The sequence below is a fragment of the Dysidea avara genome, chromosome 5 (genome assembly GCF_963678975.1).
Source record: "Dysidea avara chromosome 5, odDysAvar1.4, whole genome shotgun sequence".
Classification (NCBI taxonomy): Eukaryota; Metazoa; Porifera; class Demospongiae; order Dictyoceratida; family Dysideidae; genus Dysidea; species Dysidea avara.
In genome coordinates this window covers 37594957-37619401 of record NC_089276.1, presented here as the reverse complement: position 1 = coordinate 37619401, position 24445 = coordinate 37594957, and the positions used below count along the sequence as shown (strand labels likewise).

Below are 24445 nucleotides of genomic sequence, written 5' to 3'. Positions count from 1 at the left end.
TTCGAAAAGCACCTTTAAAAGTGATGTTTTGTCAAAGCTAATGAAGTGTGATTTATCAACTTTTCCTTCTGGAAAATTTCCTGTTGTATGGTGTATCAACACTTGAGCCCCCCCCCCCCCCCCCCCACACACACACACACACACACACAAAGGGATTTAGCATCTACATAATGACCATGGCTAGTGATCTACAAAATGACCATGGCTAGTGTCACCTCCTGACAAAAAGTGTCTGGTGACATGCAATAGAAATACTTGGCTGTAATTACAGTATATGACATCAGCTACACATTACACGTGGCGTAAATTGATGATGGAGCTTTGCATAGGGTATGATAAAAGTGTCGGAAGCTTAAGACTATGACCAGTACACTGAAAAAAGGGTAGGAAGACTGTGACCAGTACAGGAGACAACAATATAGAACAAAGTGAATTCCTAGTCATACCAAAATAACTGATACAAGAGGCTTTCTAGAATCTGATTGGCAACCAATGAATTCCTCGGTTGTATGTGTCTACCAAGATTTTGCATTGCGTGTCACCAGACCCTTGTGGTCTAGGGTGAGAGAGATTACACCCCCTGGGACAATGACAGCTCAAAGTGATTTTATAAGATCATCAATAAAGAATAAATAACACTTCTTAGGAGGAAGGGATTTGGCAACATTCTTTGCCCCAGTACTGGGGAGTTTGACACTAGCCAGTGTTGTCCCATATTAAATGATATGATCCTGGGGTATGTATATTATATATGCATAGATAAAGGACCCCTATTATCTATGGTGTGACTTGTCCTGGTTACAGGTTCAGCAGTCGACAGAATCAGCCTCGTTTTATAACCTTCATACAAATCTTCAATCATTGCGAACTCTGAAAAATTCTTGTACCTTGTAATGGTCCTTAGCAATAGTACCAGAAGATTATTGGTGCCACCACAGTAATGAGGTCTGAGACAAACTGGCTACATGCTGCTGTGATTTGACGACACCTATGTTTGGACCTCGCAAAATCCACAAAAATTTAGCTCCCATCTAAAACACCGGCATGCAGTAGATAATATAATAAATAGTGATTTGCAACAGTTACATTATTCCCATAAATTAAGGACTAATAGTTATCCATAGACAATTCTCATTATGTGCCAAGACTGAGTAATTACCCATATCTCTCTACTGTTTTTTTTTCATGAACCTATTCACTACTATATCATGAAAATTTATTCTATTTCAGTACACATGTACTGTAGCAATACTAATACTCCCAAGTACATACTGGGCAGTGGTCGTGTCTCTGAACCAGTCAAAAAGATTGCCCAGCAATGGAGAACTTAATTTCAGCCACTGTTGCTGTTTCACCTGAAGCATTACTAAGCAATTCGAGAGGCCACGATCAAGGAAGTTTCCTCAACCACTCTTCTTTGTGGTAGATATCATGAATAGCATCTACTCCCAGTTACAAGACAACCGATTGCAAAATATTACAAACACACTGCTGAAATTTTCTAAGCTCTGTTATTATTATTAGAGGAGCTGGCAGCCTCAGGCAAATCTCAACCTTCTCAATAGACCTCTCCCGAAGGTTGAGGTCTCTGTTGAGTTGGGCATTGTTGTCTGGTCATCAACCGTGGCTTCATCGGTTTCCATATCTAGAGGTGACAATTGCATAAAAGGCATAAAACTTTGATGCAGTCTTATTTATTTTATTTATGTGTGTATACAGAACCCACAATAATATTTGAATGTTGAATAAATAATTCTTTATTAGTGACAGAGATTTATTTTTTATTTTTTTACAAAATAGTTTATTATTTGCTATGTCTTATTGTGAGTTCTGATTTGGGAGGTGTGGTGTGGTGTGGTGTGGTGTGTGTGTGTGTGTGTGTGTGTGTGTGTGTGTGTGTGTGTGTGTGTGTGTGTGTGTGTGTGTGTGTGTGTGTTGAAAGAAAAGATGTTGTACTCTGTTAAAAACTGTTCGGTCAGAGTGGATTTATGACTGTTACATTTGTAATGAGTCTAGTCACATAGAAAAGAACAGTTTTGATCAGCTACAATACATATTTCTGATTCATCATCTTTCATCAGGTGATGACATGTTCTTATTTTCAGATTTGGAGACGAAGGACAAGACGGCAGAGAGAGAGAGAGAGAGAGAGAGACATTTGTGCTGAAATGGGTGTATGAGTTGATGCTAAGAGTTATGTTTAAGGTATAAACTAATGTACAAGTAAAATATACTTATATGATGTGTTATTCTTAGGACAGATGGGAACTGGTTGTTACTTTGAACAATACGCTATAGTAGAATGGACAGGTTTTATTTATTTTATGTGAAACTTGCATGTATTGTTAGTCAAATGGTGTTTGGTGTAGCATGGAGTAGTGATTTCTTTTTACAAAGGCTGTAAGGTTGGGTACAACCAAGAGTTCATAATATAAAGAGGGAGGGAGAGTGTCCAACACTGTATTACCTGGTCAAAACACACTGCGTTCAAAGATTGCTGAATATTTCAGTATACTTCAGTATAATACCATACAAATTCGTCACCTGGCTTCACCTACTGAAGAACGTTGATAGGTGTTGATTTAGCAAAGGGAAGCATTCTTAGTGCTTTGCTTTAATAGAATTAACTTCAGTAGTGATTTAATAAGTTTCGGTGCTGATAGTCATTGTGCATTCTTTGAACACAGTGTGTTGTGGTCAGGTAATACAGTGTTGGATACTCTCCCTCCCTCTCTATATTATGAACTCTTAGTACAACATGTTGTAACCACTACCAACAATTTGTGGTCAGCTTACTAGTCAGTAAATGTGACCCGTGCTGCGTTGTCTGCAAATGGAGGAGTGGCTTTTAACGATGTAATGAGCTGTGCTTGGTTTCATGACTAAAAAGGGAAAGAGGGTGTGTAGACAAAGTTTTAAAAGGGAATGAAGCTTACATAGTTGAGAAATTGCAGGTTGACATTTTGTTGTACATAGCTACATGTGCCATCCCATCAGTTTTACTGGTATCTCACTTTGTGACAACCATGTTTCTTTGGCCCACTATTAACTACAACTGTAGTTTAAGTACTCTTTAAAGTCTCCAATTCTATTTAATAGGCTGGTAACTCAAAGGCGGCAGCACAAGTTGCTGTCACTGGTCAGTAATAGTAATAGTAGTGTACAATCATAAGTACATTAGTGTTGCACCGATATGACATTTGCCGATATTCTGATAACGATATTGCATCATATTTTCAAGCCGATAAATGTAGCCAATTTGATATTGTACTTAATGCTCATCTTGCAGCAAATTTTAATAGAAGTGTACCAATTTATGTAGTTTGGTTGTATTGCCAGTAGTGACAATAGGTAACAGTACATTTAGGCAGTTATAGCAACGTCGTAATGTAACACTATGCATTTGTAAACACCATTTGGTGCACATGAGCATGTATTTCTAAGTTAATAAATTTTCTGCCAATTCAAGGTTTTTCCGATACCAACGCAATTATTGGTGCCCCCCCCCCCCCCCCACACACACACACACACACACACATACATACACAGGGATTTGACATCTACGTAATGACCACAGCCTACATAATGACCATGGCTAGTGTTACCTCCTGACAATAAGTGTCTGGTGACATGCAATAGAAATACTTGGCTGTAATTACAGTATATGACATCAGCTACACATTACAAATTTGTGTGGCATAAATTGATGATGGAGCTTTGCATAGGATATGATAAAAGTGTCGGAAGCTTAAGACTATGACCAGTACACTGAAAAAAGGGTAGGAAGACTGTGACCAGTACAGGAGACAACAGAGTGGAATTCTAGTCATACCAAAATAACTGACACAAGAGGCTTTCTAGAATATTGCAACCAATGAATTCCTCGGTTGTATGTGTCTACCAAGATTTTGCATTGCGTGTCACCAGACCCTTGTGGTCTAGAGATTACACCCCCTGGGACAATGACAGCTCAATCTGATTTTATAAGGTCATCAATAAATAAACACTTCTTAGGAGGAAGGGATTTGGCAACATTCTTTTCCCCAGTACTGGGGAGTTTGACACTAGCCAGTGTTGTCCCATATTAAATGATATGATCCTGGGGTGGGGCCATGACATTGATAACTGCATACATAGATAAAGGACCCCTATTATCTATGGTGCCCAGAGCAATGCAACATATAATTATAACTCACATAGGATAGTTGTAAGACAACCAGCTGGAGTAGCAAGGAAGACGCCTAGAGAATGTTTATTATCCATGGGTGAATTAAAGAAGCACTTAAACACGCGGTTACAGTAGGTACACTGTAGATACTGCAGTTATGCCAACATACACACAATGTTTACTCATACATTATGTACAATTGATGATACATACATACAGGCTGTACACTTACAGGAATGTGAGGTAACTCAGTTGACTGAGTTGTGATCCTCCTGAACTCTTCCTCAGTTCTCCTCTGTTCCATCTCACTACCTACTAGCTCTATATCACCATCAATATCATTATACTAGTACTCGTCTTCTCCTCTGCTATGGTTATAAGCGCCTGCTTTCCGTCGCATATTGGGACTCAATTAAATATCCCCAAATAGTGCAGTATACTGTGTGACCACTCATTCATTGTTTCACATGTCTTGCTTTTGTATTGCCATGTAGTTGTGAAGAGTAACTAGCTAAAGGGTTGGAATCCTTCTAGTCTCGTCAACACAGACTGTATTTTTTCTTTTGTCATTTGGTCTTTCCCGACCACATGACAAGAAAAATACAGTCTGTGTTGATGAGACTAGAGTCCTTCCACTCTTGTTCAACAGGAAGTTGTTGATTGAAATAATTATAATTATCTGCATAGCTACACAGCTGATCATCAATGTGCTAGCTATATCCCTTAAACTTTTGCTGCCGCCTTGAAAATGATCTCAGTAGCTAATATAAAGCACTCCCCACATTAGCTACCATGTAAATATTGCTTTCTGTTAAGTTGAAAATCAGTCAGTCACCTTGGTAAGCGATTCTGTGGACTCTTCGTATCGATACTCTAAGTTGCTTACATGAACTATATAGCTAAGGAGGAACTACAATCTAAGAATTCTTTAGCTACAAGATTATGGCCAGCACAGCTATTATATGTTTTATGGTGCAATTCTTTCCCACAGTTTGCTACACACAGCCACAGTACATATGGTGGGATAAATGTCATTTTAGGTGTTAAGGTGTGTGTGGACCCAACTAGGAGACTGAACTATATAGTTTATAGGCGAAACTGTGTGTGTGTATGTCTTCTAAAACCCTGAGAATACTTAATTAACTATATATTGCTCCAGTAAAATTAAGGATCCAGAAGTTCACTATATAATTATGGCTAAACATATGGCGTCTTCCTCCCAAGGATGATAATAATTCTGTCACATTTCCTAGCAAGGGCTGAGCATGTCAGACCTACTTCAACAGAACTTTGCTGACTTGAGAAACAATCAAACAGCTATATTATGATCGTATCATGTTAGTGGAGAATTTCAAATTTGTGGATTTCAAACTTCGGTAACAACAAAAACATTAGAATAAATTTAGAACTAGACAAAAATAGAAAATACACTCTGAATTCAAAACAATGACTAATTGTTTAAATTGTTTAAAAAACTACTAAACTGTTGCTAGTATCTCCAGCTACTAAAACCTGTCCATTACTTCTTAACAACACTCCAGTGGGTGATAAGAACCTCTTCTTGCCTTGATAGGTACCTTCAATGGTGGACACATAATTTCCATCTTCTTCAAATATAAGAATACGATGTGTGCTACGAGAACTGATCATAACGTGACCATCTGGGGTGTAGCAGATGCCAGTGGGGTGAGCAAGCTTATAAGGGACGTTAGTAAAGTTCCCAAATATCCTAAGGAACTGGCCATCTGGTGTGAACACCTGTACTCTGTTGTTGTATAACTCTGTAATAAACAACTGATCCTCGGCAGCATTTAAGGCCACATCAAAAGGACAATCAAAATAGCTGGGTAGATTTCCATTTTTACCAAAACAGTATGAGAACTGGTCATCTTGGAAAACTTGAATCCTATGGTTACCACTGTCGCAAATAAACAACAATTCTGATTGGGACAACAGTAGCCCGTTTGGATACTGGAACTGACCAACGCCTTTACCTGGGGATCCTAACCGACAAAGTAGTTCACCATTCATCTTGAACTTTTGAATGGTTTGCAATAGATGATCTTGAGCATAGACATATCCTTTCTTACTGACTGCTAATCCTGTTGGCCAGTCACATATACCTTCGCCGATGGTGTGAGAGTATCTCAACTGATCATCAAACACGACCAAATGCTTGGAAACAAAGTCTCGGATTATCAGTTCATTGTTAGGTCCATTTTCCAGCAAGTATGGATGTCTTAAGTCCTTTGCATCTGATCCGTAGCTTTTGATAATTTGTGTTTCTTGTTGAAATGCTTTGTAGTCTCGAATACAGGAAGGAATTTCTAATTCTTTCAAAAGCTGCTCCTTCCACACTATGCGCAACCTGTGTACTTCTCTTCTCTTAGGTCTAAACAAAATTGTATAAACACTCTCAGAATTTTCATTCACTTTGACATTTTGTGCAAGATCCTCTTTCTTGAAATCAACTCTTAAGTGTTCACTCTGATTTGGTACAAGTAGGCCATCTTTATCTTTTAGTATAACAGTCAGTTTCACTGGACCATACTTGCTCATTGCAGCTGGACCCTTCACACTACAGTTAGGAACATGAGGTAAGGTAGACACACTACAAACACATGTCAACTGACTGACATAGTCATCAGGATTACTAGTGGATAATATCAAATCATCTACTCCACAAACTGGTTCAAGATTAGTTTGCTCTACTTGACTTGTCAACTCTGCCACTCTGTTGCTAATGTATTTGCTGTAGGTTAGTAACTCACTGGATCTTTGTGTTGTAGTAGCCTTGGTAACAAACTCATCACAGCTCACCAACCAGTCTTCCAGCAATTTCAACTCTTTTATCTGACTACCAAGAGAGCGATGTAATGTGTTCTTAACAATGTCAACATTTAGTAGATCAGCTGCTTCTTGTTGTTGTAGTATTTCATGCAATCTCTGGTATACATCTCGTATCGGCTTGATAACTTCAGCTTCACACTTCCCATCTATTTCATTATCACACTCCTCCACCTTCTCCAAACCATCTCTCACTTGCTCCAACATCTTCTTCAGTGGTGTAGCTATCACTTTGATCTTCTCACATTCAACATCAGCTAGGTTGTCCACAAAGTTGTATTGATGCTCTCGATGACCAACATAGGTACAATCTCGACAAATCAAACTACTACAAGTCATACAGTACAGGTCTAGTGGTTGTTTCTTGTGATCTTTACAATATTCAGCTGGTTGTACTGCTATATGTGTGGACAATGTGGTCTTGGGACTTTGTGTGAAGTTTTCCACCATCACAGTTTTGTGTGACTTGAACTTCTTCATCCTACCGTGTTGTTTGTAACATTCTCCACACAATGGACTCTCACAATCTACACACCACATTGTCACTGTAGCATCCTCGTCATCACACTCCCCACATTTCAGTTCTCCTGTCATTTCCTGACTTGAGCTTTGTCGCTTGTGATATAGTTCTATGAGACGTTTAGTGGAGAAGTTGGTAGGTATGCTTTTCACGTCTTGTGGCAGTTCAGCTCGACATAATGGACAACGTAATTCGTTACCTGTTAGTTTGCTAGCTTCAATGGTGGACTTGATACATTGTTCACAAAACGTGTGTAAACAAGGAATAGTCTTGGGTTCGGTAAAGATCTCTTCGCAGATGGGGCACGTGAATTCCTCCTCTATTTTACTCCACTTGTCTTTAAACGAGCTACTTCGCGCCATTTCATCAACACAGAATGACTCTCAGAATGACTTGACCTTTGGTTGGCTAAATTGGAGAAGCCCATCGGGTTTTTGATTGAACGGGTGAGGCATACCCACAACATTCCGTTATTTGTTGTATACCTATAATGAAAAGAGTATACGCACCTACATGGTCCCGCGCCGCCCGTCCCAAGTAATTGGGGCGGGCGGTGTGAGACGCACCTACAAAATGATTTTTATTTCAATAAATATGGCCACTAGCTAGCAGTTCGAATTGATAAGTAAAGTGTTCTATTCGGGGAGAATATAATTAAGGTATGGATTATGAAAAACTTGGTGTCTTTGCTGTTGAGAGGCTTACTGTGTCATCTATTAATTACTTCAGCACAGTCATGCAATATTGAAGTTTGTGAAGAGTTGGTTGAACCTCCCTGCTCCTGGAACTGTTTTTCACCCGGATGTGTTGAATCTCCCTCATCTGAAGCAGTCAGCTAAGCTGTCATACGTTCTGGCTATTGAGTGGTCAGTTGACCCACTGATTGCAGAGCTGCAATATTCTGTACTAGCCAACAGTGCAGATGTCTCTCCCACTGTCCTTAGCTGTTTATCTGCTGCTAAGGCTTTAGTTGCCAACGTCCTCTCTGCTACATTCAAGAACCATGCACGTCATGATTTACGTCGTACTCATGTTGATTATTGGGACGGAATCAAAATTCGAGACATTAACTCAGTATTCAAAATACATTTTTAGACATTGTCACTCTGGAGCAAGCTTGTCCTTTATGGAAGAGATTGATGTATGGCCTCCCTGAGGTCCTTCTTACTATGTACTGGTTGTGACACTCTACCAATTCCTATGAACCTGGCTAGGTGGAACATCATTACTAGCTCTGCCCTCTTTCAAGCTCCCCAGCCTACAAAAAACCATATCTTGACTGGATGTCTTGCTGCTCTTGATCAAGGCAGGTATACCTGGAGACATGATTCAGTCCTACATCTCATTCACGGACTCCAACAGCACTTACTGACAGTTTTAAAGTCTATGCTGACCTTCCAGGATATCTTGCTATAGTACGTTCACGTTGAGCTGAATCCTGAAAAACAGCTAAAAATTAAAAGTGGATTTTTTCTCAACAGAGTTAACATTTCAGCCAATCAGATGATTATTGGTAACAGCAAAGGTGTCAACAATAGACACGTACGGTTTGGCTCCATTACAAGTTCGGGAAAGGGCTGTAATGGGCACTGTATTTATATGGCTTGTGAAAATTTTGATTGGCCATAAATATTATGTCAAACATTTGAACAGAAAGATTTTGAAATATTTTTAGCGGGTCAAGCGGTCAAGCAGTACTACAAATGAGCCAAATTTCAAGATCGTATGTAATTGCATCCATGAGTTATTAAATGTTTTTGAGGATTCAGCTCAACGTGATCATTCTATAGTGTTTGCCCTTCCAGCACCATTCCAACCAATCTTTCCTCCACCTTTAGCAGACCTGACTTGGTTTTTAGTTTCCAATAATCCCATCTGTTTGTTTGAACTAACTATTCCCACCAATACCCAGCAACATCTTTTGGCTGTTTGAGCTCGGAAGGAAGATCGGTATAGGCTGTTTACAATATGACCTTCAGCTTTCTGGCTTATCTGTTAATCTTATTTCCATCGAAATTGGTTGTTTAGGCCCAATGCTTGTGAAATAACAATGAAGACTGTAAGATCCCTATTTGAGCAGGCTGCTCGCATTGCTATCTCCTGTTCATACAGGATTTTAAATTCTAGAGCCTCCCTGGACTGGGATCTATCGGTTTGTCTAAACTGAACTTTTCTACATGCCAAAATATTACTTTTGCATTTAATTTAATAGTGTAAGTCTTGCCAGGGCTCCTGTACTGTCCACCCACTGCATGGTACCCCTGAGTCTAGACCCCCTGTAATTATGTTGTATATTGTCTTAACAAATAAGACGTCTCTCTCCTCTCTCTCCTCCCGTAGGGAATCTACTTTGATGCGGTATAATGACATATCCGTGTAGCTAGCCAGGGGCGGATCCAGGAGCCAGCAAGGGGAGGGGCACAAACAGGCTAAGTTGTAGGTGGTTGGGGAGATCCAGATTCTCTTGCTAGTTGTTGCATTTTTGAAGCAGCAAATAATCACCTCTTAGTAGTGTCTCACTGATGATTGTTGCCATTTTGGCCCTTGAAGATGGTTGTGAAGTCTTAAAAGCTGTTGAAAGGCTCCAAACGTCTTAAACAACAGCAACACGATAATTAATTTTAGGGGCGCTTAGTACGCACGAAGGTGCTAGGTAGCAATTTAACAGCTAGTTTGACATTGGTTTGCTTCGGTTTCAGGTGAAATTGTAGTAAAATGTACATATTTTCACGAGTTGTATAGCTAAATTGATCTTGGCCTGACATAAAGTTTAGTATTTTAATCACAAGTATGGCTGGCTCTTCCAGTCCGAGAGGGGTAGGGGGGGGGGGGCATTTGCCCCAAATGCCCCATCCTGGATCCGCCATTGCTAGCTGTGCAAGAAAACTGATGAAGATCACATGACATTCTATTTTTTCATTTGATGGAGAATACTTTACCTATAGCTAAATCAATTAGCCGTGTCAGTGTGACCCTCAATGTGACCTATATCATGTAAGCATCACACCTGTTACATAACTGTGCCTATAACACATCATGATCAGTGTACATATGATGGAGTATAGCTATTTAAAGAAAAAAATCACCTACCGCAACACACAGGATTACAGCACTAGCTATGTTTTCTGCTCATGCAGTTTCGCTCGGTTTATTGTTTGTTTCTGCAGTATGTGGCTACTGGCAGTGGCCCTATTAGTAAAAATTAAACCAGAGATTACATCTGGACTTGCTGGACCACTATAACAAGGTAGTCTTACCACTAAGTGAGATTCACTGTGTGGTTGTGATGAAAGTTTTTTTTTGAGATGCTATATAAGTTTAGCTACAGTTATAGATATAAAACACTAAATTATATCAGCTACAGATCATTTGGAATATGGAGAGCATGTAAAGTTCTACTGATAGAAGATTGTGTGGTATAAAAACTGGTATTATAGCTATAGCTACAAGTACACAAAAAATTGGAATTTTCAGCTAGAGTAGGGACCATACCACATTGATAAAAAGTACTGAAACAAGCTGGAGTAGTGCACGGTATCACATTAAAATAATAAGAAGTGTTATATCCCTACTGCGCATTTTTATTATGGTATCTTGAGCATGGTAGGGTATATAACACTTCTGACTAGTTGTTGTTTTACTGTGATTTAATATCATGCACTACTCCAGCTTATTTCAGTACTTTTTATCGATGTGCTATGGTCCCTACTGTAGTTATGTACTTGTTTGTTAACTTTTTTTTGTAATTATGACTGGTGAACCCATGCATACTGCATCTCAATGGTGCCTTGCACCCCAGCTATATCAATTACCATCTGAAAAGTGAAGTATCCATCACACTTCATTGTCGGCTATGTTCAACCCGTTACACAGCAGTATGATTCAAGAACTGTTCGAAAAGAACTTCTGCAATCAAACTTTGATAGCCACTATGAAAAATACAGACGATTTCCATTTTGAAGGGAAGCCATTACGTGCTACCGCCAAATTGACACTTTTCACTGTTAGCAAAAATGAATGGGACACAAAGGAGGACACTGGTAAGTCCATGAAGAATGCATTGTATGTACTGCGGTATGCCAAAAGGCACCTCTTTGGCCGAAGCGACATCAAACTTAACAGTGAAAAAATCAAGCCCATTGCCTTAGCCATTATTGAGTTGCGCTTTTCTGAATGCATCAGTCAGCCAGCCAGCCGGCCAGGCAGGCAGGCAGTAGTTCATCGTCATCTGGGAAAATTGAGGCTGGTTTTTAGGTGATATTATTTTGTGGGCCACGCCTACTCCTTTGTGGTCTCTACTATACAATACTATCGTACTGTATGATGCATACAGTTCTAATTCTTGTACATGTGCCAAGCAAAATAGTCTGCTTATCTTGGAGGCAATTTAAGCAAAATGAATAATGGGAAATCAAAGCTAGAAATGCAATGGCTGGGAAAAAAGCAAAACAGATCCTAAAATCATCATAGCTAGTTATAAGGGTTTCTAAAGTTGTGATTCAATGTGGTGGCAGTTGATTGAAGTTTCAGGCCTACATTACTGTAATTTGTTGAAGTCTTAAATTGGGCATGTCACCTGCAGCAGCACTCACAATAACTGTTTTTCCGCTTACTTCATCAAATTATTTGTTATAAATCATGTATATATATCATTGGCTAAATAGTTATATAAATTAATTATCACCAAGCGGCAACTAGCTTAGTTGTGTGAGTTTTCTCACTCAACTACCTGAGCTGTGCATGCATTGCTACTTGAGCATTGGTGGATAAGAATTAAACCCTATAGGCCCACAGCTATTATTGCTACCAGACCCCACTACAACTTATTAAGGTGTCCATTTACCTGCCAGAATCATCTGATGTGTTTGAACTCGTAGTCAGAAATCTGACATCTAATACAATACATATTGACTGCATGAAGTGAATTCAAGCCCTGTTAGTTGAACTGAACTTGACAGCCATGACAGGAGACTTTTGGAGTGGTACATACAGTATACTTTGGATGCAGCATGGAAATACTGATTCTTTTGGTAATTAATGTTGTTGAGCTAAATGGAAAATTTAATTTGACTTGACTTTTGACCAACTTTCCCAACCATTGCTATATTGAACTCCCAGTAATGCATTATTCAACTTACTTTCTTGGCCAAATCCTTTCAGTGTTTAAGATCAAATGCTACAAATACAAGGTCACATGATTTGTTTGGCTATATAGCCTAAACAACAGTGCTAACAATGTAGGCGTGGTGCACTCCTTTTCCGTATACTACATATGAACGTATACGGTCTTAACTATCTCTATATAACTTCTAGCGGCGGTGGCGCTTATTGATTGGAGCGCCCCCTCCAAATGTACAGATTGTGACTTCAGAACGTAGTGAATTTCATAGCTGATGGTCCCACTGGGGACTGCAATATACAGTAGAATAAATGATAATGAATATCGACTCTACAGTAGGTTCAATATTCCAATAACAAAAACAAGATAATCCCTGATGGATGAGTGTGTGAGGATCAAGAATTATTATGCTAGTCAATTTTGGTATGTGTTATAAAAGTTGCATGACCCGGCAAAATACAAACTGTACTAGTTCCAAGGCCACTGATGTGTAATCACATAAACACAACATACAATATATTACAATAACATGTCTGGTTCTGGAATATAGACATGACCAGTCAGTTCCCAGAACATTGATGACAGTCCGAGAGTGTCCCTCTCCCTCTTGATAAAAGCTGAGAATGATGACGGACATATCCCAATAAACTGGTTAGCCCTGGCTAATATGAATAAGTCAACTTGTGGCTGCCTCTCTGACAGTTGTACTGTTATCTGCAGAATCACATGAGCTAATAAATATTGTCTTATCATACCCACATACTGAGGGGTTGACACCAACTGGAATTGTACACACAACCTGCTCAGAATATACGGAAGTTTGAAAACTGATAAAAATTTCTGGGACTCAGTATAAATACTCTTGTTTAACAATTTTAAAGTATTACAATTTAAAAAAATTACAAAATACACCCTGGAATCAGATTCAAAAGCTTGCACGATTCTTTGATATCAGACCCATTTTACATACCTGATCATCAAACTTTAATTGTAACTTATCAAAAGCAACAATGTCATCCGTAGCTATATAGACATGTTTGATGTCAGAGTGAGTTTCTAACACTTGATTAATTTGATTTTGTAGAGCATCTCTTGATGGGTAACAAATGTCCCAGGATGTCACCTGATCCGGTAAAACGTCCAGGCACTGTAACAATTCCAAATAGCTATGCTGGCCAACACCATCCTTACATAACTGTTGCTGTAGTGACAGACTTGTATGTACCAGGTCAACAACAGACATAGCTTACCCAGCCATAATCAATTCTGAAGTGAAGTCCTAGATATGGACTAGTATCCATGTGAGCCCGGACATGTTCAGTTGCTATGGATGTTATATGTGCACTCCATCTCAATAACTTGTGTAAGTGTCTGTTATGTGGCAGTAGAGGAAATCGAGCAGGAGCTCTTCTTAATGCTATCACTAGGTGTTGTCTAGCAGGAAACCTGTTAGAACATGTCACCAAGATAATGCTGGCATCACAAAGCTTACGCCTTCACAAGAGTGCTTACTCGAGGCCTTACATACACTTATATAATACACATGTGCACACAAATAAACAAAAAGCAGTTAAAATAACATAATAGAGCTACACAGCATGCATACAGAACAAAACAAAGATGATACATTTACATAGCACAAAAACAACATGGGAAAAAGCATTACAATGATAAAATAACAACTAACATGTACCACACCCACTTATTCATCCAGTCATCAGCCACACTGGGAATATGAACATCATAACTCAATCCAGTATAAATACTATCAACAAATTCTACTCCTAGTTGATTCCAGAATGGACGGTATGGATTACCCTCCTTCATCGCACATCCCTTCTCTTCACTTATGGCTACTTTACAATAACCTCGTCGTTGGTGAGGTGGCCAGTGGTCCTCAGCTAGCTGGCCCATAAACTGCTCCATGGTAACAGTCTTATGATAATCTGCAATGGGCTCCAACTGGAACCATTCTGTGAAGGGTATGTTTACCTGTAATGAACATGTTAGGACATCATTATTGTTTTCTGTTTACCTGCTGGCGGGAGGTGATTATTAGTTATGCACTCAACTGTACTTGACTGTGCATGTGACTGGTCTATTGGAGTATCTTGATCTTGAAAAGTGCAAGGGCTATATGTGCACATGAGAGTGGAGAGTCTAAACCCTGTTACTCTTCTGTTATGGTTAAGTGCACAGCTAATAGCTAGTGGCTACATAGTGCAAATCATAAAAATTGCATTCACATGATCTATAATCAAATAATTGTGCAGCTACTTATATGATGCAGGAAACATGGGCTGGAGGAAGGAAAATTGAGTTGGTCAGGCTATTGTAGATGTTGAAATTGCTGCAAAAATGGTATTGCCTGAGAGAGGAGTTCCTGCTTAGCACACTCTGTGAAGTGCAAAGCACAAACATTTTAGAGGTGGAAATTTTTGAAAAATTTAGACACCCAGATATGCAATTTTAGTGATACTTCACTGCTAGCTAGCTATATAAATATGCTTTAGCCTATACCTCAGACTTTTATACTATGTTATAGACTTGACATACAGGGGCACAGTGCTACATGGCTGTATAGCTACACTGTAAAAACTCTGGATACCAATGGACACCACTATCACCACACCCAGTGGTGTCCATACTGGGACATTGTGGTGTCCTGTGGACACTTCAGCCATTTTTCAGTACAGTATAGTAATTAGAAGTTGGGCTGCAACAAATATTTGATTTGTTCGGATATTCATTCATTAATATTTTATCCGGATACCATTCGGAAGTTCGTTTACTAGTAAAATACCAGTGTTTACAGTGGAAATGGTGTTGATTCAGCCATACGTGTATTTCTCAAGGACTGTTTTGCTATGTAAGATCGATTATAAAGACAACCACCATTAGTATCGTATATATTTCAGAGAGAAGGAGGCCATGTATGTGACAATATGTAACTGAATTTTAGCACTTTTGCATTGGTTAAATGTTACCAAATAGTTTGGTATTAATTTGTTAAGACATCCAAATATCCGGATACTAAATTTATCATTCGTTGCAATCCTAATTAGAAGTTCAATCAGGGATCTGGGGTGCAACTAGGGATCTGCAATACATATTGATACGGCAATATATCGATACAGCAAATACGTATCACGATACAATACTGTACTTAGGAAGTATCGATATATCAAAGTTTTCTAGTAGAACAGGTAGTGATTGCTATATTACTGCAACAGTGATCTAAACACTTGAACAGAAAGCCTACCTGTGCTATAAAATGCAACGTTACGAGAAGTCATACAAATACACGTTTATAAGTGCTGCTGTTACTGTATTAAGGCTAAAATATTCTTACCCAGGTCTTCTAAAAACAGTAGCTGTTACACTTTTAGTATAAAGAACTAGCAGTAAACATCTGCTGTATATACTAGCCACCTTTTATTATTATTACATTGTGTACTGTGCAGGAATCATGTATGATTACAATGCACAGGTGTAATTATAAAAGTGTCCAAATCATTACAAAACTCAGTGTATGTGGGAGCATTAACAATGTTCTGGGGTAGATTATTCCATAGTTTAATCACTGAAGGGAAGAAGGAAATTTAAAACTGTCCACTCTAACATTTAGTTGATTAAAATAGCCACTTCGTAAAAAGGAGGGAACGGGAGTTAAACAATCATCTGGAATATCAGCTATAAACGATAAATGATTTTATACAGCATTTGTAATTTTAATTTCTTCCTTCTACTCTGCAGGGTGGGTAGATTAAGATCAGTTAACATTGTAGAAACACTGGAGAATCTAGAAAAGTCTTTATAGCACATTCTTGCAGCAGATCTCTGTACAGCTTCTAATTGATTAATGTTAACACATGTGTGTGGGTCCCAGACTGAGGAAGCATACTCCATAACAGGGTGAACCATTGCTTTATAAATATTACATTTAATTGCGGGAGGGCATTGATAAAGATTACGATGTAGGAATGCATTAATTCTGGTGGCTTTACTAGCAACTTGTTTTGTGTGTTCATTCCAGTTAAGATGTTGATCAATGACTACACCTAGATATTTAGCATGAGTGACTTCTCAGATTGTGGAGTTGTCAATGTGGTAAGTAAATGGTATGATGTTTATCTTGTTTGTTATTTGTAGAATTCACATTTAATTGGGTTAAAGGTCATAAGCCACTTATGTGCCCACTGTGTTAAGGAGTTAAGATCACGTTGTAGTTGATGGCAGTCCTCCACAGAGTAGATATTTGAGTAAAGTATAACATCATCAGCATAAAGCCAAACTTCACTTGAGACATGTAAAGGAATCGAAGGTCATTGATGTAAATCAAAAATAATAATGGAGCCAGAACAGTTCCTTGTGGTACACCAGATAGCACATTACAGGAGTCACTTTGTTTATTATCTAATACTACTTGTTGTGATCTATCAGAAAGGAAATCCTTAATCCAAGACAAAAGAGGTCCTTTAACATCTTGACAACTCACCAAAATGCGGAGAAATCCGGACAAGCCTTTGTGCACGTGGGAGCATATATTAAAATAAAATGTTTGTGGTAGCTAATTGTCTGGGTGGTGTAATAGAGGCAGGTATCCAGGTAGAGATGTACTTTTAACAGTAACTCTGTTTTCCATACTAAAGATCATACCAGGAAACACTAGCTATTTGTCACATCATGATCAGTATAATTATTACTGTATAGTTTAGCAGCATTCACTGAATAAAGAAATTGTATACACAGTGAATGTAGAATCAGTGTTGGTTCTTTAAGGTACAGATAAATTGGATATTGTTACAACTATTAGTTAATACGCCAGTCATAACTAGCCATGAGTGACCACTTTATTATTATAGTATCGTGAAACAGTATCGTATCGAACATTTTATTGATGGTGATACGTGATACACAAAATGCACTGTATCGCAGAACACTAGGTGCAACCTCCAGAAGCTCAGTGCAGGATTTTTGCAATTTAAAGGCTTAAAATGCCTTAAAATTGATGCTAAAGCAAGTAAAATGATTTGCAACTTTTCCCAAAGATTTTTAAATTTCAGAGGGAGCTCACTCAGCATGGCCCCCTAATAAGATACCTGATGTCTGAATTTGTGATTAGGCAGATGCACAGTGAATTTACTGCACAGCTACAATAAAAGCCTACACAGCTACAAGAATGCTGTATACTATACTGGTTTGTCTCGAAGAGTATAGCAGAAGTATAAGTGGATATTATACTGGTGGACAAGCATGAGAGCAATCACTATTCGAAAATGGCACAATGTAGGGTGAGAGAGTTTGCTCAGTATCTCGACCGGATGAGTGGGTAGTTGAAGAGAAATGATTTTCACTCAAAATATCATCCTAACGGCTGCCATGTGATGTATGGGTGTATAGCCGTGCACCTAGCTAGGTTGTAAATACCAGCCCCCTTCACTCAGTAGAAAGAAGCCAAGAGTGACAAGCCAAGAAATGTTGATGATCATTATATGAACATTGAATTGTTATTTAAGTGTGCTGGTTTAGAATCAAAGAAGGCACCTGCCGTACACGTGATAATTCCCTTAATGCAACTGTCAGCACACGTGATATGTAGAACCCACGATCATTACTTGTTGTACAAAACGATACAATGCTATGCTGTGCTGTAAGGTAATTGTAAGTACTGTACGTGTAGTTTTGTGCTATAGTTAGGCTGAGGAACTATTGGTAACTACTCGTGTCATACATTTTCTACATCATTTTTGTAAAGGCTGTGGATACTGAACCGAAAGTTGGTTCAATAAGCCGGACTCGTTATTGAACTGACAGTAAAACTTGGATAAAAAGGGGTCGCTGAACGGAAAAAAAAACCCCACAAAACACAACTGGGGCTTGAACTCTGGACTACTGGAACTGTAGGCAGTATGCTAACCACTGTGCTACCGCCGCTAGCTACCCACTACCCCAAATTTTCTACCTTATAAATGTTACTCACGTAGTAGTCTCACTATATATAGTAAGAACGTAACGTAAAGGTGAAGAAGAAATCAAAGCTGAACCAGACCTAATTTTCGTGTCCCTAAAGTCAAATGCTCGGGGCAACTACTAGATGCGAAAATAAAAACTTCTCGATTCAGTAACCACTTCCTTTGTAAAATGTAAATGTAGATATGATTGTCCATAGATAGCACATGATTGCATGGAGGTAATTGCTATAGTCCGAGCTGGTCAGCTTGCTGGTCCAGCTCCAGATCATTGGTCCAGTTCAGACTTGATCAACCGGACCATCTCCTCCAGCCCTACCTCGATTAATTGGATTTAATTATAGGCCATCATTCAGGGGCGTATCTAGACCAATTGTGATGCCCAGGCAAACCACTAACCTTGCAAGCAACTAAGTGAGCAACTTGTGGGATGCTCATACGTACACTCATAAAAATTTGTTTTTAGTGCAAAGCATGGCTAGCTATCCTGTATAGCTGCTAACTCTATCTGTATGGTGCATGAACATAAGCATTTATACAGCCTATCTAGCTAATCGTTACTGCATGATTGCTAACTAATCGATTGTAAGATGTATATGTAGTAGTAGTAATCACGTGCAGCGCCACAACACACTTAGAGATCTTGTGATAAGTCCTCCTCCAGTCCTCCATTGAAGATGTGACTCACTAAACATGACAATTCATCCACTGACTGGCTCTGCTTCAGTGAACTTAGGTCTACAAAAAATGGCGGCAAAACTGGCAAAAATCCTGGTGATCTCCCACCACTGTGACTAATACAATTGTGTTAATAATAGCTCACATCACATATCACACTCCACTCCTAAATCGTACAACACTGACTCCACACTGTCGGTTTCTCCATATGGTTTCCCCTTGTGTCACTTTGCATCTAAATAAATTCGGGCACTATTAGAGGACTCTGTTTAGAGCATTATCACAGACCTCGCACCATCAAACAATGTCCAACTAACAGCCAACTGTGAACACTCACACATAGTCACGAGAACATATGGTGCCATTTTCTGATTTTAACTGAATGCGCAGCGCTAATTTGTTTCAAATCGTGGCGCACCCCTTTTTAGAGAGGGTGCAAGTGTCGATGGCAGGCAGAACCCGAGGTAGAAGCTGTTGGAAAATGGCGTAGAATTAATGGTAGCGGGGGTGGGGGAAGATTTATGTGCTAAACGCGATATTTTGAGTGGCTGCGTGACCCAATCATTTTCTGATACCCGGGCAAAGTGAAGTGATGCCTGGGTGTAGCTACGCCACTGCCATCATTATTATATTGCTTGTTTCCCATCACCTCTAGTGGAGCAAAACTGAGGTGATTATTGATTCATGACTCTTGATGTTTAATTATATGACTGCTCTATAGAGGATATGCATACTGAAAACATTCTAAGTACGTGATCTTTTGATGGTGAATGAAGTGCGAATTGATTCATATCGTGGCAGTATCAGCGATTCTTACAGAGTGGTGATTTCTTTTACCCAGGAGATAGTATAAATGGCGAGCGAAAGGCTTCCCGAAGCGTTAGTGGTGAGTTATAGTCCTAGCGAAGTTATCAGCGTTTCTTATGAAGAGGTGATTTCTTCTACCTAGGAGGTAGTACACCTGGTGCGAGAAAGCCTGCCTGTAGCATTAGTGGTGAGTTATAGTCTGAGCCCCATTAGCTACCCATATTTTTGTATGGGATTTTCACAAAATTTTGATAGTCGTTCACCGTCAACTTTTTTTGGAAACCGCCGTCGCACTACTGTAATTGATCATTTTTCTTTCGAATAATATAACACGCATATCCTCTATTACAATATCTCAATCTTGAAAGGTGCCAGTTGATTGTTGCACAAGAGTGGAAGGACTCCAACCCTTAATTATTTACCCTTCTGCTATGTTTATATACACAACTAACGCATTTATCTCGGACATTCTGTGTCTCCCTCTAATCAAATGCAAAAACAAGTTGCTAACAACTCACATATGTTAGTATCCTCCATGGCGGCAGTACTAACGTTCTGTTCAGTGCCTTAGCAAACGCTATGGAACCCAGGAGGTGAGCAGCTTGGTTTCCGAAGCGACCTACATGAACACGATACCATGCAACACGCCACATTGCCGGACACTCGCGGCATACCCATGCACAAGCAGAACATGACATAGCCGCCATCCCTATCCCACGTGATAGCAGACCGCGTAGATACTGGTTGCTGGTCCCCCACCAACCCAAAATCACCGCCAGCATATCACTAATAAAACAAGAAAAACGTTAGCTCCACCCACAGCAATTTACAAGACATCACACACGAATACGTTAGAATACGATGCCATTACCTAGTTCGGCGGCGCCCGCCACTCCAGAAATGTTTTACGCCGCCCGTAATTAAATGGCAGTATACTGTGTGACCACTCATTCGTTGTTTCACATGTCTTGCTTTTGTATTGCCATTGTAAATGTGTTAGTTGTGAAGGGTAAAGAGTTGGAGTCCTTCCACTCTTGTTCAACCCGGAAGTTGTTGACTGAAATAGTTATCTGCATCAGACTGCATGCATGTTGGGAGATGTCACATGATAGCTACGCAGCTGATCATCAATGTGCTAGCTATATCCCTTAAACTTTTGCTTTGCCTTAAAAATGATCTCAGTAGCTATAAAGTACTCCCCACATTACTATGTTAATGATGCAATCTGTTATGTTGCAAATCAGTTACCTTCAAGCGATTCTGGAATGCCGGTTCATACCGATACTCTAAGTTGCTTACATGAAGTGCATAGTGTATATATGTGCATTGAAATTCAGTTGTCAACAGCTATAACAGCTAAGGAGGAACTACTATCTAAGACGGGTGCTACTTCTTTAGTTACATGATTATAGCCAGCACATGCAGCTAGCATGAGCAATTAGCTATGTTTTATGGTGCAATTCTTTCCCACAGTTTGTTACACAGCCAGAGTACATATGGTGGGATAAATATCATTTTAAGTGTGTGCGGACCCAGCTAGGAGACTGAACTATATAGCTTAGACAATTATAGGCGAAACTATGTGTGTGTACGTCTCCTAACTATTGCTCCAGTAAAATTGAGGATCCTGGAGTTCTACTATATAATTATGGCTAAACATATGGTACCTTCATTCAAGGATGATAACAATTCTGTCACTTTTCCTAGCAAGGGCTGAGCATGTCAGACCTACTTCAACAGAAGTTTGCTGGCTTGAGAAACAGTATACGATTGGGCCTATATTATGATTGTATCACATTTATTGAGAATGTCAAATTTGTGGATTGCAAACTTCGGTAACAACAAAAACATTAGAAGAAATTTAGAACTAGACAAAAATAGAAAATACACTCTGAATTCAAAACAATGACTAATTGTTTAAATTGTTTAAAAAACTACTAAACTGTTGCTAGTATCTCCAGCTACTAAAATCTGTCCATTACTTCTTAACAACACTCCAGTGGGTGATAAGAACCTCTTCTTGCCTTGATAGGTACCTTCAATGGTGGACACATAATTTCCATCTTCTTCAAATATAAGAATACGATGTGTGCTACGAGAACTGATCATAACGTGACCATCTGGGGTGTAGCAGATGCCAGTGGGGTGAGCAAGTTTATAAGGGACGTTAGTAAAGTTCCCAAATATCCTAAGGAACTGGCCATCTAGTGTGAACACCTGTACCCTATTGTTGTATAACTCTGTAATAAACAACTGATCCTCGGCAGCATTTAAGGCCACATCAAAAGGACAATCAAAATAGCCGGGTAGATTTCCATTTTTACCAAAACAGTATGAGAACTGGTCATCTTGGAAAACTTGAATCCTATGGTTACCACTGTCGCAAATAAACAACAATTCTGATTGGGACAACAGTAGCCCGTTTGGATACCGGAACTGACCAATGTCTTTACCTGGGGATCCTAGCCGACAAAGTAGTTCACCATTCATCTTGAACTTTTGAATGGTTTGCAATAGATGATCTTGAGCATAGACATATCCTTTCTTACTGACTGCTAATCCTGTTGGCCAGTCACATACACCTTCACCGATGGTGTGAGAGTATCTCAACGGATCATCAAACACGACCAAATGCTTGGAAACAAAGTCTCGGATTATCAGTTCATTGTTAGGCCCATTTACCATCAAGTATGGATGTCTTAAGTCCTTTGCATCTGATCCGTACCTTTTGATAATTCGTGTTTCTTGTTGAAAGGCTTTGTAGTCTCGAATACAGGAAGGAATTTCTAATTCTTTCAAAAGCTGCTCCTTCCACAATATGCGCAACCTGTGTACTTCTCTTCTCTTAGGTCTAAACAAAACTGTATAAACACTTTCAGAATTTTCATTCACTTTGACATTTCGAGCAAGATCCTCTTTCTTGAAATCAACTCTCAAGTGTTCACTCTGATTTGGTACAAGTAGGTCATCTTTATCTTTTAGTGTAACAGTCAGTTTCACTGGACCATATTTGCTCATTGCAGCTGGACCCTTCACACTACAGTTAGGAACATGAGGTAAGGTAGACACACTACAAACACATGTCAACTGACTGACATAGTCATCAGGATTACGAGTGGATAATATCAAATCATTTACTTCACAAACTGGTTCAAGGTTAGTTCGTTCTACTTGACTTGTCAACTCCACCACTCTGTTGCTAATGTATTTGCTGTAGGTTAGTAACTCACTGGATATTTGTGTTGTAGTAGCCTTGGTAACAAACTCGTCACAACTAACCAACCAGTCTTCAAGCATTTTCAACTCTTTAATCTGACAAGCAAGAGAGCGATGCAATGTGCTCTTAATGTTTTCAACTTTTTGTAGATCAGTTACTTCTTGTTGTTGCAGTATTTCATGCAATCTCTGGTATACATCTCGTATCGGCTTGATAACTTCAGCTTCACACTTCCCATCTATTTCATTATCACACTCCTCCACCTTCTCCAAACCAACTCTCACTTGCTCCAACATCTTCTTCAGTGGTGCAGCTATCACTTTGATCCTCTCACGTTCAACATCAGCTAGTTTATCAACAAAGTTGTATTGATGTTCTCGATGATCAACGTAGGTACAATCTCGACAGATCAAACTACTACAAGTCATACAGTACAGGTCTAGTGGTTGTGTCTTGTGATCTTTACAATATTCAGCTGGTTGTGCTGCTACAGTGGACAATATGGTCTTGGGACTTTGTGTGAAGTTTTCCACCGTCACGGTTTTGTGTGACTTGAACTTCTTCATCCTGCCGTGTTGTTTGCAACATTCTCCACACAATGGACTCTCACAATCTACACACCACATTGTCACTGTAGCATCCTCGTCATCACACTCTCCACATTTCAGTTCTTCTGTTGCTTCCTGACTTGAGCTTTGTCGTTTGTGATATATTTCTATCAAACGTTTCGTGGAGAAGTTGGTAGGAATGTTTTTCACATCTTGTGGCATGTCAGCTCGGCATATCGGGCAACGAAATTCACTACCTGTTAGTTTACTAGCTTCAATGGTCGACTTGACGCATCGTTCACAAAACGTGTGTAAACATGGAATAGTCTTCGGCTGGATAAAGATCTCTTCACAGATGGGGCACGTGACCTCCTCCTCTATTTCACTCCACTCGTCTTTCTTGTAAGCACTACCTTGCGCCATAAGCCCTCAATTTGAAATGTGGTTAGTAAGCGGGCCGAGGGGTGCGACACCTTCGCAAATCTGTACGTGATTTTGAAATCATTTCGTGATTTGAATTCTGATTTGGGATTTGAAATTGGATTTGTGATTTGAAACTTCATGCGTGA

General features: G+C 39.3%; 3 protein-coding genes and 1 long non-coding RNA gene across 6 annotated transcripts; 1 reads left to right on the top strand and 3 right to left on the bottom strand.

The window, feature by feature from the left end:
• Positions 1–1986: 1986 nt before the first annotated feature.
• LOC136255662 (uncharacterized) lies at positions 1987–2354 on the top strand. The gene is made up of 2 exons (XR_010701030.1): positions 1987–2205; positions 2257–2354. It is a non-coding gene; the product is annotated as an uncharacterized lncRNA (long non-coding RNA).
• Positions 2355–5524: 3170 nt separating this feature from the next.
• Positions 5525–8005, bottom strand: LOC136256213 (E3 ubiquitin-protein ligase TRIM71-like). The gene has a single exon (XM_066049150.1). The coding sequence runs from the start codon at positions 7895–7897 to the stop codon at positions 5636–5638; it is 2262 nt and encodes a 753-aa protein (XP_065905222.1). The 5' UTR covers positions 7898–8005; the 3' UTR covers positions 5525–5635.
• A 5117-nt stretch (positions 8006–13122) lies between these two features.
• LOC136255319 (GDP-fucose protein O-fucosyltransferase 1-like) lies at positions 13123–20922 on the bottom strand. Of its 3 annotated transcripts, XM_066048055.1 has the most exons (6): positions 20786–20922; positions 20630–20730; positions 14357–14646; positions 13905–14100; positions 13625–13855; positions 13123–13368 (listed from the first exon to the last, which is right to left on the bottom strand). In XM_066048055.1, exons 1-6 carry the CDS (start codon positions 20802–20804, stop codon positions 13174–13176), a joined length of 1032 nt encoding a protein of 343 aa, XP_065904127.1. In that variant the 5' UTR covers positions 20805–20922; the 3' UTR covers positions 13123–13173. The 3 variants fall into 3 exon arrangements, with proteins under 3 accessions (XP_065904127.1, XP_065904125.1, XP_065904128.1); XM_066048053.1 differs by lacking the exon at positions 20786–20922 and having other exon boundaries at positions 20630–20766; XM_066048056.1 differs by lacking the exons at positions 20630–20730; positions 20786–20922 and adding an exon at positions 14690–17318 and having other exon boundaries at positions 14357–14627.
• Positions 20923–22037: 1115 nt separating this feature from the next.
• Positions 22038–24299, bottom strand: LOC136255244 (E3 ubiquitin-protein ligase TRIM71-like). Its single transcript, XM_066047970.1, has one exon. The coding sequence runs from the start codon at positions 24297–24299 to the stop codon at positions 22038–22040; it is 2262 nt and encodes a 753-aa protein (XP_065904042.1).
• Between the last annotated feature and the right edge of the window lie 146 nt (positions 24300–24445).